Source organism: Nuphar pumila, chromosome 7 (genome assembly GCF_984573655.1).
Source record: "Nuphar pumila chromosome 7, dmNupPumi1.hap1.1, whole genome shotgun sequence".
Classification (NCBI taxonomy): domain Eukaryota; kingdom Viridiplantae; phylum Streptophyta; class Magnoliopsida; order Nymphaeales; family Nymphaeaceae; genus Nuphar; species Nuphar pumila.
The window spans coordinates 28,641,730-28,660,538 of NC_143255.1; the positions used below are offsets into that span (position 1 = coordinate 28,641,730).

The following is an 18,809-nucleotide window of genomic DNA, read 5'->3' on the forward strand; positions in this document are numbered from 1 at the left end:
GGTCAAATATAACTTTTGATCTTTTTTATTATGAAAATCTACTAAAATATTAGTGTCTCTGTAGGCAGAATTCACAAAGTACTAGGAGGTCATAAAAGTCATCTTATGAACAAATGAAATATAAAAGGCTAAAAGAAATGTCATCGCTTCAGGTACTGAGTGTTTCAAGTACTGAGGCGTACGGCTCTCACAACACTGGTAATATCCCCAATGTTAGGCGCCTTTTTGCAAATAACTCTATCGTTAGGCGCCCTTTTGTAAATTGTTCCAAGCAAATTTAACACAGACCGTGCAACCAAGCTAATCCAAGAATCAACTACAGGCAGCAATAATAGCCAAATATTTGAGCACAAGCACAAACATGACAACACAAGGCAAAAGCCCATAATTGGCTCATCCTCTTTGCTCCTAACATGAAAACCCCCAAGTCTCCGCTCATTCATTCAACCTACCAAGGCCAAAAAGGTGGGAGGGGGGGAAATGGGGGAAGAGAATCGAAGGACGCTATTCAAAATATGTGTCAATCATAATGTTATGAGAATGGACACCTCAACTACACCACAAAACATGAGATGAAGATGGATCATGATGAAGTTATCTATTAAAGTTCACCAACACTGTCTCCAAAGACCAAGCAGACTCATTCTCCTCCTTCGACTAAGCAGGCAACTACCACCATTGTTAACAGCAAAAACTTGTCAAATCCATGAAAAGGCAACTAAGATTCCTCTGAAGCTAACGCAGCACCATGCACCTGAACACCGCGGCCACCAGACGCTAGATAGTTGCCGCTATTATTATACATCATTCCACCACCACGGCCCCTTCCTCTAGGATTGCTGTAATAGTTTCTTGGGTAATAGCTGTTTACGCCATCATAGTATTGGTTTCGGCCATTCTGGTAGCCTCCGCCCCTGCTACCGCGACCGCCACGCCCATTCATGTATCCTCTCCGTCCGCCACGACCACCACCTCTTGTATTTGGGTATTGCCTTCGAGGAAGGTTTTCATGCTCCTTGTATTCAACATCAATGCCATTTTGCTCCGAGTCTGATACATAGCTGGGCTGGTCCTGTAAGGGTGGTGGTGAATTTGGAGAACCTTCAGATGGGTCCATATAATCATCTTTCTCGGCCTGAAAAAAGACATTCACCACCATCAGAGCACTTGTCCAGGCATTGGTATGATCAGAAAAATACAATCTACTACACTAAGTCACAACCTTGAGAAGCTGCTCCTCTTTGGGGCTCGGCTGATCACCATGTATATATGGGCCACTGGACAAATTATTTCCTTTGAATTCTGCTACTTCATTCTGTTAATTTACAGGGTTCAAAACATATTACACTACATAGAGAGAATAATTAATAACAAAGCACCACTAAAAAGAGAATTGCCTGGCAGTAAGAAAAATCTAATCAAAACTATGAACACTAGACCCATGTGAACCAGTTCAGGTACATGCAATTCTGTATATCATAATGATCGTGTAACTATAAGATTAGTTTTGAATTTTGCCAATATATAGCTGATGACGTAGGAATACATAATTTGTACAAGGGAGATGCAATAATTCTGAATGGCAATGGAAGTCACTACCTTAGTTGTCAAAGGCGGTTGGCGACGCCTAGGCGGTGAGCCCCTAAAAAGATTAGGCGGGACTAGGCGGACCAGTCGGTACCCCAATTAAATTTAAAAAAAAAAAAACACAAAATATGTAAACAAACTGCTAAAATTAATAACATGCATACAACATAAAATCAATCAACAATAAGCAATAGACAAAACATAACATGTCAAACACAGTAAAGCAATTATACTAAATAAACTGCACAAAACATAAATGAATTGAATAACCAAACCATACAACTAACAATGTGAATAAACAATATACAAAAAATAGATTATAACAGATTATATATAAATTACACACACAAACAAATTATAACTCATAAACAGTCTGTCAACCAAAAATATAACTCAGAAACATAAGTACATAAACCAGAAACAGTCAAACAAATTATACATGAATTATAAACACATAGAATGTGTAAGTGAAGTGTGAAAGATTACACAGATAAAATACACACATTATACACAGATTATACACACAAAAAGAGACTGGGAGAGAGAGAGAGAGAGGTCCAAAGAGGGAGAGAGACAAGGAGACCCGTTTCCATGGAGAGATAGAGAGAAAGGAGGCCGAGTCAGGTCTCCCTGTCGAGAGAAAGACAGAGAGGACATACCTTGCACCATCGAGAGAGGGAGAGCTTCTTCTTCTTGTTCACTGTAGAGAGAGGAAGAGATTCTTTTTCTTGTTCACCGCCGAGAGAGGGAGAGTGAAAAGGGGAAAGAGCCTTTTATCACACGCCTTTTCTCCTTTTATAACTCGCGATCAATGCACTTAAAAAAAAAACACCTTTTCAGCCTAGGCAAGCTAGGCGCTTAGTTGCCAAAAGCTACGCCTAGGCGGGCTAGGCATAGGGCCACTGCCTAGGCTTATGGGTTTACTAGGCTTCCTAGGTTGCCCTGTAATGAAGTGCCAAATGAAAAGAGCAACGTCTCCAAGCGAAAGCACGGAAGCACGCACATACACAAGAGGCCACTAAAGGGCAAAATAAACCACACAAGTGGTCAAGCACAAAAAGAGATAAAAAAATATATTTCACTTCATTGAATGCTTCACTAGAAGCTTAACAAATACATGGGGCTGTGCCCCTTATTTATACACAGCAAGGGACCCAAGGAGGGGCTCCCATAGAGTCGTTGGAGCCCCTCCAATGGTCATATTTATGACCGTTGGAGGGGTCCAACGACTCTATGTGGACCCCTCTCCAATGGATAAAAAAAAGAAATTAAAAAAACAAAAAAGAAAAAGACTAAAAGGAAAAAGAAAGAAAAAAGAAAGCATATCAAAGATATGCGTGTACAGGTGAAATGACAGAAATACCCCTATCGGGTTTAACAAAAATAGATATATATATATAGATAGACACATAGACATATATATATATATATAATATATATGTGTATGTGTCGTAATCGATATATATATATATATAAATATACATCATATTTTAACATGCCCCGCCTAGGCCGCAAGAACATAGTTGTCATGTTTTTTTCTAATTTTTTTTGTTTCCTTTCTTTCTTTCTTTTTTCTTTTTCCTCGTCCCAAAAGCTTTTTTTTTTGTTCTCTCATTTTCTTCTTCATTTGCTTTTCTTTTTTCTTCTTTTTTTCTTCTTTCTCCTCCTTTCACCCCTCCAGCTTCTCTTTTTTCTTCTTTTCTTTCCCTTCTTTTTTTTCCTCCTCTCACCCCTCAACTCTCTTCTTTTTTCTTCCCTTTTCTCCTTTTTTTCTTTTGGTTGTTTACATGTATGCATGTGTTTTTGACACACATAAAATTTGTTCTCTCTCTCTCTATATATATATATATATAGATATATATATAACAACGGGGTTCATCCTATCTCCCTTTTCTTTATGTCACCATTAAGACCCGCTAAATATCAAAATTTCAGGTGTTCAGTGCTTAATTTAAACCATTAAATGTGTTTATCAATACTTATTTATTGAGAAATAAGCTCAGTTTCAAATTGATTTGATATAAAAAATGTAAACATTTTATCATGAAATTTTAGTAAGATATCAACCGATGATTTTTTTACCTCTTTAAAATACACATCTGAGCATAAAGATGCATAATCAATTACATGTTCTCCATTCAACAACAATCATAAACACATCTAACTGTTCATTTAGAGTATAAAACATCTAAAAAACTATGATTTTGGAGGGTCCTAAGAGTAACCTAACAAAACAAGGGCAGGATAATTCTCTCTCTCTCTCTCTCTCTCTCTCTATATATATATATATATATATAGAGAGAGAGAGAGAGAGAGTAGTAATTGGATGGTGTGCCTCAAGTTTTAGTTTATGTTCAACATTATGCAATTTCATTAATTTTGTGACATGTTATACTTAATTACACACTTCATTCATAGTTACAATCATATGATTGTTACTAAATTTAACCATTTATTGTAATATTTTGTTTTTATTGATGTTTTATTTTTTTGGCCCCACCTAGGCCGACTAGCCTCACCTAGTCCTTTTTATGTGTCTTTTGCCTAGGTTCCGACTAGCGCTTTTGACAACTAAGGCTAGGCAGTCCCCAGGCACTAAAATACGGCCCTACCCCTCAAGCCCTATCGCCCAGGTGGTAAGGCCGTGCCTAGGCTGCCTAGGCATAGCCCTTGACAACAACTAAGGTCAAAACCCATAAGACATTATGATCTACTCAAAAGTGCACATAAGTGGTATTCATGTGAAACACATATCAGTTTAAACCTAAGTCACACGAACTCGGCTAAAAGGTCGACGCACCAGCGTTGACACACCCTGACACGGGTGTAGCTTCGGACACGGGGCGAACACGGTCAACAAAGTGTCGGACTCGGTCAATGCACTGAGGCCAAGTCCGTCCACATTTTGGACTCAGTCAACTTTGACCGAGTCAATTTTTATCCATTTATGATCGTTATATATATATTTTGTCAACTTATTACTTTAAAATTTACAATCTTATTATTGTCATATATATATATATATTTTAAATATATATATATATATAGTTGTGTCCTCATGTCCAAAATTTTTGAAATTGCTCTGTAGCCATACCCATACCCGTACTCGTACCCACATCTGTACCTGCACCCATGTGATATAGGTTTAAAGTATTGACACAATAAGCATATCTGAAAACAAACAAGTGTGTAATGCATGAGAATCTCCCAAATAGTTTGGCCAATTCCTGAATCAAGCTAAAAACCGCTGATAGATGTGCTTTTGTAGCATTGCATAGGTGGTTTGGTAAAGGCTGATTGAGACAATGATGTTGAACTTTTCAGATGAACAGCCACACTGGGACCGAGATATGGTGATCACCCCATATATATATATATATATATATATATATATATATATATATATATATATATATATATAAGAATTTGGAGAAGTATATGATAGCAAAGAAGGAAGCTAAAAAAGTAGTTCGAAACGCGAGGGATAAGGTATATAAGGAGGTTTATGACAAGTTGGATACCAAAGAGGGCGAAAAGGATATTTATAAGCTTGCAAAGATGAGAGATAGGCAATCGAGAGATCTGGGTATGGTTAGATGTATCAAAGATGAAACGCAAAGGGTTTTAGTCAAAGATGAGGAGATTAAGGAGAGATGGAAAGATTATTTTGATAAGCTATTTAATGAAAGTCATGCTCAGGATCTTGGAGACTTTTCCATTCCTTTTCATGAGATGAATCGTGACTTCATGCGCAAGATTCAAAAGAAAGAAATTGCAGAGGCTTTGAAGAAAATGAAATCAAGAAGGGCAGTTGGCCCAGATGGTATACCTATCGAGGCTTAGAAATGCTTGGGAGAGAAAGGTTTAGAATGGTTGACAAATCTTTCTAACAAGATTTGGCGGACAAATAAGATGCCTAATGAGTGGAGGAAGAGTACTTTGGTGCCTCTATATAAGAATAAGGGTGATATACAAGATTGCACAAACTATCGTGGTATAAAACTCATGAGTCATACTATGAAACTTTGGGAGAGGGTGATTGAGTCTAGGTTGAGGAAGGTTGTCATGATATCGGAGAATCAATTTGGTTTTATGCCTGGAAGATCAACTATGGAAGCTATACATCTTCTTAGACAACTTATTGAGAGAAATAAAGAGATGAACAATGATTTGCATATGGTTTTTATTGATTTGGAGAAGGCTTACGATAGAGTACCTAGGGACGTTCTCTGGTGGACAATGATGAAGAAAGGTGTTTCTCTCAAGTACATTAGTATAATTAAAGATATGTATGAAGGAGTAGTAACCAATGTCCGCACTTGTGGAGGGGTGACAACCAATTTTCCTATAACGGTTGGGTTACATCAAGGATCTGCTTTAAGCCCTTTCCTATTTGCTATAGTGATGGATGAGCTTACGAGATCAATTTAAGAAAATGTGTTGTGGTGTAGGTTGTTTGCTGATGATATTGTTTTGATTGATGAGTCTAGAGCTGGGGTTAATGCTAAGTTAGAATTATGGAGACAAACATTGGAAGCAAGAGGTTTTAAGTTGAGTAAGAGTAAGACAGAATACATGGAATGTCGATTTAGTAAGCAACGAAGTAGTGATGGGAGTGTAGTGAAGCTTGGTGAGCAAGAAATACTGGTGGATGATTCTTTCAAATATTTGTGATATATCATTCAAAAGTATGAAGAAATTGATGGAGATGTAAATCATAGGATAAAGGTTGGGTGGATGAAATGGAAGAGTGCAAATGGAGTGTTGTGCGATCGTAGAATGGGAAAGTTTTATAGGACGACTATTAGGCCCGCTTTACTATATGGTGCGGAATGTTGGGCTGCCAAGAGACATCATATTCAAAAAATGAGTGTAGCTGAGATGCGTATGCTGAGATGGATGTGTGGAAATACAATAAAAGATAAGATTCGAAACGAGGAGATACGTAAGAAGGTAGGCGTTGCACCCATTGAAAATAAGATGAGAGAGAATCGTTTACGGTGGTTTGGACATATTCGACGAAGGCCTAATGATGCTCCAGTTAGAAGGATGGAGAAATGGGAAAATATATTAGTTAAAAGAGGTCGGGGTAGGCCTAGGAAGACATGGATGGAGGTGATAGGAAAGGATATGAATGCTTTGAACCTCACCGAGGACATGGCATTGGATAAAAATGAATGGAGGAAAAGGATTCATGTGGAAGACCCATAATGATTTTCTTTGTTGGTTCATATAACCGACCTCAATTGTTTTGGGATGAAGGCCTAGTTGTTGTTGTTGTTGTATATATATATATATATATATATATATATATATATATATATATATATATATATAGGCAAAGGCTAACAAAGCACCTGGTCTATCTTATGGTCTACCAACCATCTCGCTAGTTGGGTCTTTGACAATTGCTCCGGCATGACATCCTTAGTCTCATAGATTAGTGGTTAAACGAAGGTTGTAAGTATCGTATTGTAACCCGTATCGGTCGGGCCCAAAATAAGATATGTATCGTATTGCATCGTAAAAAATTGTAAATTTCAAAAAAAAAATCTAAAAAATCAGAAAAAAATAGCAAAATTTTTAAAAAATAATAACACACAAAACAATGATAAAATGCACAAAATGCAACCATAAAATCACATATGAAGCATTTATGTCTCTATGAGATGCATAAGACATCATCAAACATCAATTATCTTATAAAAACAATGCAAAATATTAAATATTTTGAAATTAAGAACATGCCACAAGTCTCATACTTTCATATTACATAAACAAAAATATTATAGCAATATTTGCACTTGATTTTCAATCAATTTTCACTCCTTAATGAAGTATCCAATTGCTATGTTGGATCATCTGATGCCATCTTTGTTGGAGCGTGGAGCATGAATTCTACCTTGATATAAATCTCTAATTTCCGTGGATCCAACTTTGTGGTAAGTTGGCAAGGTTCATGGGGTAGCGCCCCCCGAGGCAAAATTTTTTTGGAATGTAGCTTTATAATTTTACTCATAATAATTTTTTTTTACCTTAACCCACTTCCTTAAATGAAAAAATGGTGAAAATGCACTTTTACTTTAGCAAGCCACAAAAGTCCTCTCCCTTGAGCACATATTGGCCCCCAAATCGCTCTCACAAGTCCTAAGTGTTAACACGCTATATCCATTTATTATATTGTCCCGGGTTTGGGTTTGGGTTTGGGTTTGGATCAGATATGGATCCAAGACCAAAACACACTGTGTAATTAGATTGTATAGTTAAGGACTGTTTAGTCCTTTGATTTGTAGCCCTAATTAGAGGTTGTAACATAAATTAAAATGATTCACGTCAAAGCAAGTGCTGCAGCCTTTGAGACTCGAGCCACTCGGTGTGTTGTCCATTAACTTTGGCAAACCCGATCCAGGTACGCTCTTTGCTGCTCTAACATGGTATCAGAGCAGTGGATGTGACTGGGCGTGATCAGTCTCTGCGATCAGATTTGCGACAATTAGTGATCAGACCTGCAACGAGGTTCTATTTTATTGGGTTGTTATTTCTTGTCTGATTTTGGGTAGTTATTCCCTGTATCGTGTATCTGGCCAGGATCATTATTCTTTGTATCACGAATCTTATCGTGAATCTGGGCAATATTTTTCAGTCTGATTTTGGGTCGTTATTCTCTGTATCGTGTATCTGGCCAGGATCAACATTCTCTGTATCACGAATCTGGTCATTTTTCTGTCAGGCCATTATTATTTTCCTCTGTATCGTGAATATTTATTGTGTCGTCAATTTATTTTGTTTCTATTTTTGTTTTCCCTGTGTTGGTACCATGAATCTGATTTCTTACTCTATGTTGTGGATCTGTTTTTATTGGTTGTGTCATGAATTTCTTGTTCCTATTTTCTTTCTTTCCTGTGTCGCAAGTCTGTTCCCTTCTTCTCACTTTCCCTGTGCCGCTATCATAAATCTGATTCTTCATTTCTTGTGTCGTGGATTCCTTTATTGTGTCGCAATTCCAGCAGTCTTCTCTATTCTTGTGTTCACATTCCATTAGAAATAATCATCATCTTTGCTGAACGTAACTTCTATCACCATATTTCTTTGTTGTTTTCCTTCGTCTATTTATCATGGATACTAATGTTCCACAACCCATGCTGTCTTCTAGTTTCCTGCCCCAACTTGTTTCAGAAAAACTTAATAACAGTAATTTTCTGACTTGGAAAAGGCATCTTAACAGTTTAATTAAAATGCCATATGAGTTTATCATGCAGGAGCAGGAGCAGAGAGATGACAAAAGGAGCAATGAATGTGATCTACATCAGGAATTCTGAATATGTATCATGGGTAAAAAGGGATCAAGCAGTCGTGGCCTATCTCACGTCTACCCTATCACAAGAAGTTCTCATTGGAATCCCGGATGATTATACAGCCAAAGAGTTATGGGACAACATAATCAAGACATATTCCCAAATTTCAGAATCCAGAGTTGTATTTGAAAAAAAAGTTCCAAAGCCTCGAGAAGAGATCTTCAACTGTTATGGAATATTTGAATAAAGTGAAAGAAATCACTGATCAGTTAGCTTTGGTTGGAGAGACTGTTTTTTATCGTGACAAAGTTCAAGAAACACTTGCTGGCCTGGGAGACGAGTATCATGTTATTTTCACTACGTTGCAGTGCTTTCATATTCTCCCATTATTTGAAGACCTCAGACCACAATTACTTCAGTTTGAGATGAACCTCAAGCATGCACATGAGACTCTGGGTTGTCACATGACTCTCATGAAGTGTTGTTTGCAGGGACAAATAGAGGAAAAGGTAGAGGAGGCTACCAAGGAGGTCGTGGCCGTGGAAGAGATGTGAATCAACAAGGTAGAGGTATTTTACCTTAAACTAATGCTTCAAACCATGGTTACCAGTCGAGGAAGCGGGAGCGGAAAGCGATATGGGAAGTGAAAGCGGGAAGCGTGGCACTTTCAAAATTTTAGAAAGCGAAAAGCATGGGACAATTTAAAAGAGAATCAAGAATTGTCTCAAAAGCGACCTAGGAAGCGAACCGGAAGCAAAAATAAAAATAAAATGAAAAAAGAAGGAAAGCGCACGGGAAGCGAGGGGGAAGCATGTTTCCTATAAATGGGAAACATGTTTCCCATAAAAGGGAAATGCACTTCTAAAAAAAATCAGTGCTTCCCCACTAAGTTAAGTGCTTCCAGTAACTCTGATTCAAACACAAACATTGTTAATATTGGGGGCAGACGAGTCCCAGTTTGCTTTATATGCAAAAAGCCTAAGCATGTGAAAGCTAATTGCTCTAATAAAAATGATCTGAGTTACAATGCAAATGATAACTCTACTTATCATAAAGGACACGCAGTTAGACCAAATATGAGTCAGTCACTTGCTGGAGGAGAGAAAAATGTAAGTGATCTGAATATGTTGCTTCCTACCCTAAACTCTCTAAAACGAAAGCAGGATGATCAAGGAGTTTGATATGTTGATTCCGAAACAGTTAGACCTATTAGATATTTTGGAAAGGGCAGTGTTGTCACGGGAGACACCAAACATCTCATCACTTATGTTGGAAATGTCTTTGTTCCTTCCTTTGAGTCTAAATTTACTAAATTGATTGATGTTCTTTATGCACCCAATATAAAAAACAACCTGGTGTCGGTTTCTAAACTTGTTGATGATACTAATCCCTGCGTTGTTTTCACTCCTATGTACGTGAAGGATCTTCGCATGAAGACAACATACGCTGAAGGGGAGCGACGCGAAAACACGTACATCTTCAAGAAAAATTCACTGTAGAAGTGTTCCCCTTCATCTTCAACATCAATTCTGGAGAAGTCTCTTGTTTTTACTGTCAGTCTTGTCAATAATATCAATCTTTGGCACAGTCGATTGGGTCATTGTAGTCATAAATTTATTGAGTATCTTGTCTCTTACAAGTTGATTTCAGAGACAAGTTTGAGTCATGATTTATACAAGACATTGTGTTTCAGTTGTCAAGTTTGCAAGAGTCATATAATTCATTTTCTTTCCATAAACGAAAGAGCTTTAAAATTCTTTGAGATTGTGTATTCTGATGTTTGGGGTCCTGCTCCAGAAAACTCCTTTTTTAAAAGTAGATATTATGTTATATTTGTTGATGGTTATTCTTATTATTCGTGGATATTTTTTATGAAACAAAAGTCCAAATTTTTTTACATTTTCGCAAGTTTTATGCCTATGTCAAAAATCAATTTTTATTGGCTATTCTTATTTTCCAAAGTGATGGAGGTGGGGAGTATGTCTCTAATAATTTCATTGAATTTCTGCAACTAAATGGGATTGTTCGAAGGGTGGCGTGTCCTCACACCCCTCAACAAAATGGGTTTGCAGAACAAAAACATCGTCATATTGTAGAAAGTGCCCTTACTATGATGCATACCAGTGGTTTACGAGTGGGACTGTGCATATAAGCTTTTCATTCTGCAGTCTATGTAATAAATCGTCTTCCCATGGAAGCTCTGAACAGAAGATTCTCGTATTTCATGTTGTATGGTAAACATCTTGATTATGCACTTTTAAAGTCCTTTGGTTGCATCTGTTATGTTCATATTGATAAGACTCAACAAAATAAGTTTGGGAACAAAGCCAGTGTTTGCAGATTTGTTGGATATACAAATAGTTATAAAGGATATCAATGTTATGAGATTGCCACCAAAATCATTCGTATCTCAAGAAATGTTAATTTTTATGAGAAATGTTTCCAGCATAAATAAATTTTTTCTGATTTGTTTATTTTTTTAGAAAATTTTTATTAAAAATTTATGATACTTTATGATATAGTCTTAATTTGGGCCTGACCGATACGGGTAATGATACGATACTTACAACCTTGTGCATTATTGTTATAGAAATTGTGCAAACCCACTTCTTTTGTTGATAAGAAGATTATTAGCAGTGATGACCTATGTCAAACGGATACGGATGCAAGAGCAGGATAGAATGCAAATCCACTTGGTATGATGAGATGAGTTTTAAAAATTCAGACAAGGGAACATGGACATAGATGTATGTTCGTGTGTGTATAAAACAAAAATTCTAAATGAAATCATATTGAAACTAAGTTGAAATTGAAATGTAATTATGACAAATTTTAAAGAAAAAGAACTCGAGTGAATACGAAATAAGTAAAAAAGTTCATAAAAGAAAATAGATAAAGTTAAAAGAGAAAATTCCATTTAGGGAGCAACCTTTTGCCCCTAATTCCAACTATGGGCCTCACATTTCTGAAATTTCAAAAATAAGCCAAACTTTTCCCGGAAACAATCAAATAGAGACCCTAGGTCAGCATCCATCATATTGGAAAACATGACTCCTTTTTGGTTTCTTGTATTGTCCTTTGAAGATTGAAAAGTACTCATTCATCCTCATCAATAAGAAAAAGTAAACAGTTTGAACCCTTAATAATGAAGGTCATTGTTGTAATTGTTGTAATTTGACTTATGATTTAACCTGAGTTAAAGGACAAAAATAAATGTAGGCCTTTGTTTTTCAGTTTTCAGGAAAAGGATGGCCCATATTTGGAATTTCAAAAACCCATGTTTGGAGTTATGGGCAAAAGGTTGGCCCATGTTTGGAACTATGGGCAAAAGGTTGGGCCCTAAATGGAATTTTCCGATGACAAAACATTGACTGTGTAAAACTGGTTTGACAATGTCCATGAAGTGTAGTGCCATGTCTGCAAAGTGTCCAAGTGTCATGTCATGTGGACATGGGATACACATGCCAAGTGGTGTTTGTGTGACATAGGTGATGACAAAAAGGAATTCATAAGGTTAACCTGAAGCTTAATAAATTATTTGAAAAGGAAAACACTACAAAAGAATTATACTTTATGCTTTAGGGTTGTGTTATCATCTGTATGATAGATCCTACTACTAGGACAAATGAAATATGTTGCAAAGACTTTTTTATAGAGCTTTCACACTTGGATAAGTAAAATTACTAGGAGTTTCAAACAAATATGCTCAAAACAGCTGATAAACAATGCATCTTATCTTGACAAAACCAACTATGCTCATGCCGCTGGAGAATTATAGTCAGATTCACTTTATACATTATTCATCCACTAGTCATACTCCAAAATATATTAATAAAATTACATTCTTACCTTCAAGCCTCTCTTGCACATATACTGATGCAGATACACATATTACAGACTAATCTATCTATCTACCTATCTATCTGTCTATCTATCTATCTATCTATCTATCTATCTATCTATCTATCTATCTATCTATCTATCGCCAATGAGGATATTTCAGTAATTTTATAAGACCAAAAGGCATATTCAAAATGTGCCCCTAATAAATAAACTGAAATCCCCCAAACGATGATAATTAACGCATGGAACTACAATGGCACCTTAAGCTTCCAAGGAGCAACAAAAAGAGTTGAACTTGCTAACATCCACATGAAGCAGTTGACATTAACATACACAAATATGTAAATATATAGATACATAATATATGCACACACACACACATATGTAGGATGGTGCCATGACCATCCAATCTAGCAGGAAAGCATGGGTGAAAGCTGTATTTAATGAATCCAACCACATGGATGCCTTCAACATGGTCAGTTTGTTAGGGGTCACAACATGGGTGCAAGTTGTACTCCTGCGCTTGCATCTGTGCACTTGCACGTAGGTTGAATGCCATCTAGGTCGCAGAGTGTTGATACCAACTGAGACCACTTGCGTACTCCTATGCACTCGTTGTGTGCACCTTTCGCGCCTTCGTGTCTGCCCCTAGGCATCGCATCCTTCGTGCGGCAGGTCAGTCACCAATCACACCTAGTTGTGTGATTCCATGGTTTGGTTCAAGCAATGCACTTATGTTGCGCCGTTAGGCTGTCAAAATCTCCATGTATGTGCGCATATTAAGTTAAGCACCTGAGAGTGCATCCAAGGGCCAAACTGAGCCTTGTAATCGGGCCTACGCACCCGCATACTTAAACTTGCAACCCTAGCTCTCAGGCTAGACGAAACCCCTTCTTGGCCATTGTAATTTTTCATCCTTGTGTGTCACATGATTGATTGCTTAGCTTAGCGTGAATCCTCCATTGGCTCCTGCCCTTATGTGTGCCCAAGCCCGAAAAGCACTTAAAGATATCGGTCTAACTAGAAATTACGCATTCATTGCAAAACACTCGAAACGAATCAGGGTTGACAATGGCTTCGCCATCTGGATCTTCGGGTCATCCTGGGCAGGGCGTACCAGCCCTTCAACAAGTGTAGTTTTTGGTATGTTTTCTCGCTTCTAACACCGTACATGTGATCTATAGGTTTTCTTTCGTGGGAACCGGCTTTTGGATCACCAGAATCTGACCTGTATACAGGTTTTTCCAGTTATCCAAAATCAATGGTTATGAAGGCATCAATTTTTTCCGGCTCATAAAAATACATCTTTTGTCGAAAAAACATAATCCAAGAGTCTATTCCCAATAAATCAAGCATGCTAAACACATCTAACGGTTCAGACCTATCATATAACACTTCAAACTATGGGGCCTAACGGGGCATAACGAGAAAAGAGGGCCTAACTATGTCACATGGGTGCGGGTGCGGGTGCGTGTGCGGCGCAATTTTAAAATTTTTGGACACGAGGACTCGGCTCTATCATATAACACTTCAAACCATGGGGCCTAACGGGGCATAACGAGAAAAGAGGGCCTAACTATGTCACATGGGTGCGGGTGCGGGTGCGGCGCAATTTTAAAATTTTTGGACACGAGGACTCGGCTATATATATATATATATATATATATATATATATATATATATATATATATATATATATATATATATATATATATTTATTTATTTTAAAATATACATATATATATATAATAATATATCCTGTGTGCATATATGTGGATATTGTCCTCTAAAGTTTGGCACCAGCATGAGTGTTTTTATAAACTTTGCAAATTGTACTTTTGCCCTTGCAGAAAGGGGGGTCCAGGGGTTCCCCCCGGCGCGGGTCCTGCTGCGCGGTCAGCGGGCGGGGGTCCAGGGGGGGCGCCCCTGGTGAGGGGCAGCGCCCCCCGAATTTTTTTTTCTGGGGCTTATGTTTGAGACTCATGCTATATATATTTTTTAAAAATATATATAAAAAGATCAATTTTTTGTTTTTTACCCTAAAAATGGACAATTTTTGGACTCAATTAACGTTGACCGAGTCCAAAAAAAGGCGGACTCAGCCTGGACTCGTTGACCGAGTCTGGGCCGTGTCCGAAGCCGCACCCGTGTCGGGACGTGTCGACATAGGGGCCTAATATGTTCAATTTTCGTGTGTATATATATATATATACTACGGAAATAAAAAACATATGGTTTGGCTCTTCTAAAACTTAGAGAACAAATCAAAACTAGTAGTCTTCCTATTTCAGCAAGGAAGATCCCGTTTATGGTTTTATCCGATCACTATTTATGTAGTCAAAAGTGCTAGGGTGATGCCTAGGTTAAGTGCCCAGATTGCCCATGTGTGCCAAACCATCATTAGAACTACAATGAAAAACAAAAGAAAAAAGAAAAATCAAGCACAAGAAGATCTAAAGTCATCAAGAAAAATTAATGATATGGATACATATATAAAGCCGAATATTTAGAGCTGAATTTATGATAGTCATAGCTTACATGCATAAACTTGCACTGTTACCTCACATTCTTAGTGTTTGAAACAAAAAGGTATTAAACTTAACATCACAAACGTGATTTATGACTAATTGACTATATTACATGATTCTTAAAGTGATGAAATATTGGTATATATTCATCCCAACAACAAGATGAAGTTAAATATCCACATGAAGTATTCAACTTGGTCCAAGTACTTTCCAATAGCATGTTAATAGGGTTTGGAGTATAAATAACATTAATGTTCGGTATTTCTGATGTGTTTATTAAGAACTTCTTTCACATAGAGTAAGGTGCATGTAAAACACAACTGTGACCTGATAACAAAAGTGGACTATGTCACATGGGCATGCATTCGGCATTTTCATGTAGTTCTCCGTTAGTAGTAAACATGGGGACGTGACATAGGGTTAAATGGAGTATCCCAGTGACATAGAAAGTGGATAATTCCATGCACATATAGATAGTGGAAATATTATCGTTAAAATTTACTCACACCCCCAGCCCCCACAACCAAGAAAGAAAGACAAATAGTAAGCTAGTGAAATTTTTTCTACATGAATATCGATCCTAACAACAAAAATATATGATTGTTAGAGTCAGAAAAGAACACCATATTATGTATGTGTTGTAAAACATAAATCGACTAGCTGCATGTAGGTGCTTGAAAGTTGAAAGCTCAAAAAATAATCTATAAGAAAGCAAGAACTATTCAATGAATTGCCAAAAATCCACTTAGGAAGCCAGTTTCATCAGAAAGTAGAAATAACATTTTAGAGGAATATACCGTCTGCTGATATTGAGAAGCAGGTCCTTCTGGATGGAAGACCTGTTGTTCCCTGCTTGGTGGTTCTTGGGTTGTCTCTTGTGGATTATAGTTCCCAGCAGCAGCAGCAGCCACAGCAGCAGCAGCCTCAGCAGCTGTTTGCTGGCTTAACTTTGTCATCTGTGGGGTCATCGTGAAGTAATCCGAAGACAGTATCTTGTTCAACCGTTCTCGGAGGCGTGCATCTGTTCAGCAACTTAAGGAACCAACGAAAAACCCATGAAGCAATCTACTTCTCGCATTTACGTCCACCAATTGAGACCACATTTAACATTCCACACGCACAATGTCATATAAATCACGTCTCAAATGCAAACAAGACTGAAAATAAAAAAAGAAAAACACTTGCAGAAAACCAAAGAACGGCTACAGGGTTATCAAACTTAACATTGTGAAATTGAAACAGATGCAAGGAAGCATTCTGCAAAATAATACTTTTTTTCTCTCTTTCACCATGTTATGCAAATGATGACCAAAAACTAAGCAGAATGGGAGTCCAATAACCACATTCAATCACTTGAAGGGATGTTTGAATATACCCCACATATCCCGATTTAGGAGATAAATTGGTATAGTATATTTTCTTCCATAATCAACAAACAAACTCGTTCAAGTTTACTGGATAAGTGGGTGAATCCAGAAAACCAACATAACAAGGCTACTGTTCTAGGTACAGGAACCATTTCTCCGAAGCAATGCAAGAAAACTATTGAAAGAAAAAAACCCAAAAAAAGAAAACGATAGAACAAAAATATCAATAAAATTCCAACCATGATTGAAGCAAGAAGGATACAGGAGACTCCGGTGTTGGGATGGATGGTTTGGTCGGAGTTGAGGAGCCAGAGCTTGGCATGGTGAAGGCACTCCTGCAACGCGTTCTTGTGCGAGACGGTCGTGTCGGAAGGCCGGGAGATGATTAGGCTGCCCATGAGTGAGAGCAAATCCAGGTCCCTCTCGACGAGAAGATCGGTGGCATCCTCGGTCACGTAGTCGTAGATCAAGCACGAGCTCCGCTCGTGGGCCTTGGTGAGCATGATGGGGGTGAAGTCGGTCTGCAACCTGACGTCGAACAGCGTCCCGAAGTAAAGCAGCTTCAGCAGATCCTCCATGGCCTCATCGAACCGGTCCCGGGAAGCCGAAGGCGGCCGCTCCGCCACATCTGGCTGCCCGTGCACGACCTCCTCCTCGGCCTGGGCCTGGGCCTCGGCCTCGGCCTCAGCCCCGGCAGGGGAGGCGGCAGTGGCGGACGCGGCTTCCTCGCGGGATTTGAAGAGGGAGAGCTCCTCGTTGAGGGCGACGGCGAGGGGCTGGCGGAGCTTCTCGTACTCCTCGATGAGGGCGACGACGGCGGGCTTCGAGCGGAGGACCTCCTCTTGCTCACTATTGATGGGCTTGCCCTGAGCCTTGCTCTCCTCCGTCTGCAGGATTCGGTTGTACTTCTTGCGGAGGGCGCGGAGCCGCTTGTTCATCATGCTCAGAACGGGACCGTCCTGGGTCGCCGTCTCCAAGGCCCCAGATGCCGCCGTCGACCCCATCGCCGCAACCTTCCCCTTCTGGGTTTCCACTACAGAGAGAGAGAGAGAGAGAGAGAGAGAGAGATTAGGGCAAATACAGAAGGATTCCTCTTCTTCTTGTTTTTGCTTCTCTAAAGGATGAAGAGGTCCATTTGGGATGATGGGGTTTCCTGTTTTCTCTCTCCTTCTGCAGAAAAGACGAAGAGATGTTGAGAGGAGGAAGCAAGCGAAGAGAAACAACGGAGACCAGATATGGGTAGAGCGAGAGAGAGGGTCGGCGATTTAGGTTGTGGATGTGTTTATAAGGGGTGTGTAATTTTTTTCGTGGTGGGATTTAAAAACTTCTTCATATACTTTGAATTGTGAATTTTGGGACTGTGATTTCGACTGAAGATAAATTTATTGATCTTGACTTCTTTTTGTGCGAGAATGGGATGGAAGCACCAGATCAAATCCTATCGAGAGCAGGTGATCTATCAAATCACTTTTAAGCGTCTTTCTACGTATTGTAGACGGTGAGGATGCCAAATCACTTTCCTAGAAGTGATTTGGCAGATCACCTTATCTGATCTCACCTCTACCGGTGCACGAGATGGGTTAGTAGTAGCTTTAAGAGGTGGGTCACTTGAAGCTTGGGTTCCTCGTCATCCAAAAAAACAAAGAATTCTTTTATACGAGAAGGTTTGAAGTTACAACTGGAATATAGTGTTAATATAGAAGCACAGTTATTGATGACACAGTAATGGCTGTTAAATGCTAAAACTTCAGGGTTAGGGAAGCTAAAAGAGTGTAAATAATTCTTTCGCTCATTTGGTAGGGCTGACTTGTGAGTGTCACTATAAGGGGACGAGTTCTAAGCATCCCTTGATGCAAGATTCAAGATACATGTACATCTCAATCAGCAGAAGGAACTACAAGGGTTTCTTTATACAAAATATGACTGTATGCCAAAAAATATGCATTTTCTAAAATGCTCCATAATTTCTAAATGAACAATATCCCTGGAAGGGGTGGCTCAAGAAAAGTTGAGGCACTAAGCATATTTCATTGGAGGCCCATATTTCTCCATATTTTTTTTTCATTGGAAGCCCTCAGCATGTTCCATGTTTCATTGGAGGCCCTCGGCATGTGAAATATAAACATTATATTTTTTTTTCATTCGAGGCCCTAGGCGGTGGCCTCAAATCTCAAAGAGGCTAGATGGCC

At 38.6% G+C, this 18,809-nt stretch overlaps 1 protein-coding gene across 1 annotated transcript; it reads right to left on the reverse strand.

The window, feature by feature from the left end:
- Positions 1–293: 293 nt before the first annotated feature.
- LOC149831672 (uncharacterized) lies at positions 294–17,882 on the reverse strand. The gene is made up of 4 exons (XM_090014056.1): positions 16,883–17,882; positions 16,051–16,274; positions 1,223–1,315; positions 294–1,135 (listed from the first exon to the last, which is right to left on the reverse strand). Exons 1-4 carry the CDS (start codon positions 17,622–17,624, stop codon positions 719–721), a joined length of 1,476 nt encoding a protein of 491 aa, XP_089870182.1. The 5' UTR covers positions 17,625–17,882; the 3' UTR covers positions 294–718.
- Positions 17,883–18,809: the final 927 nt, after the last annotated feature.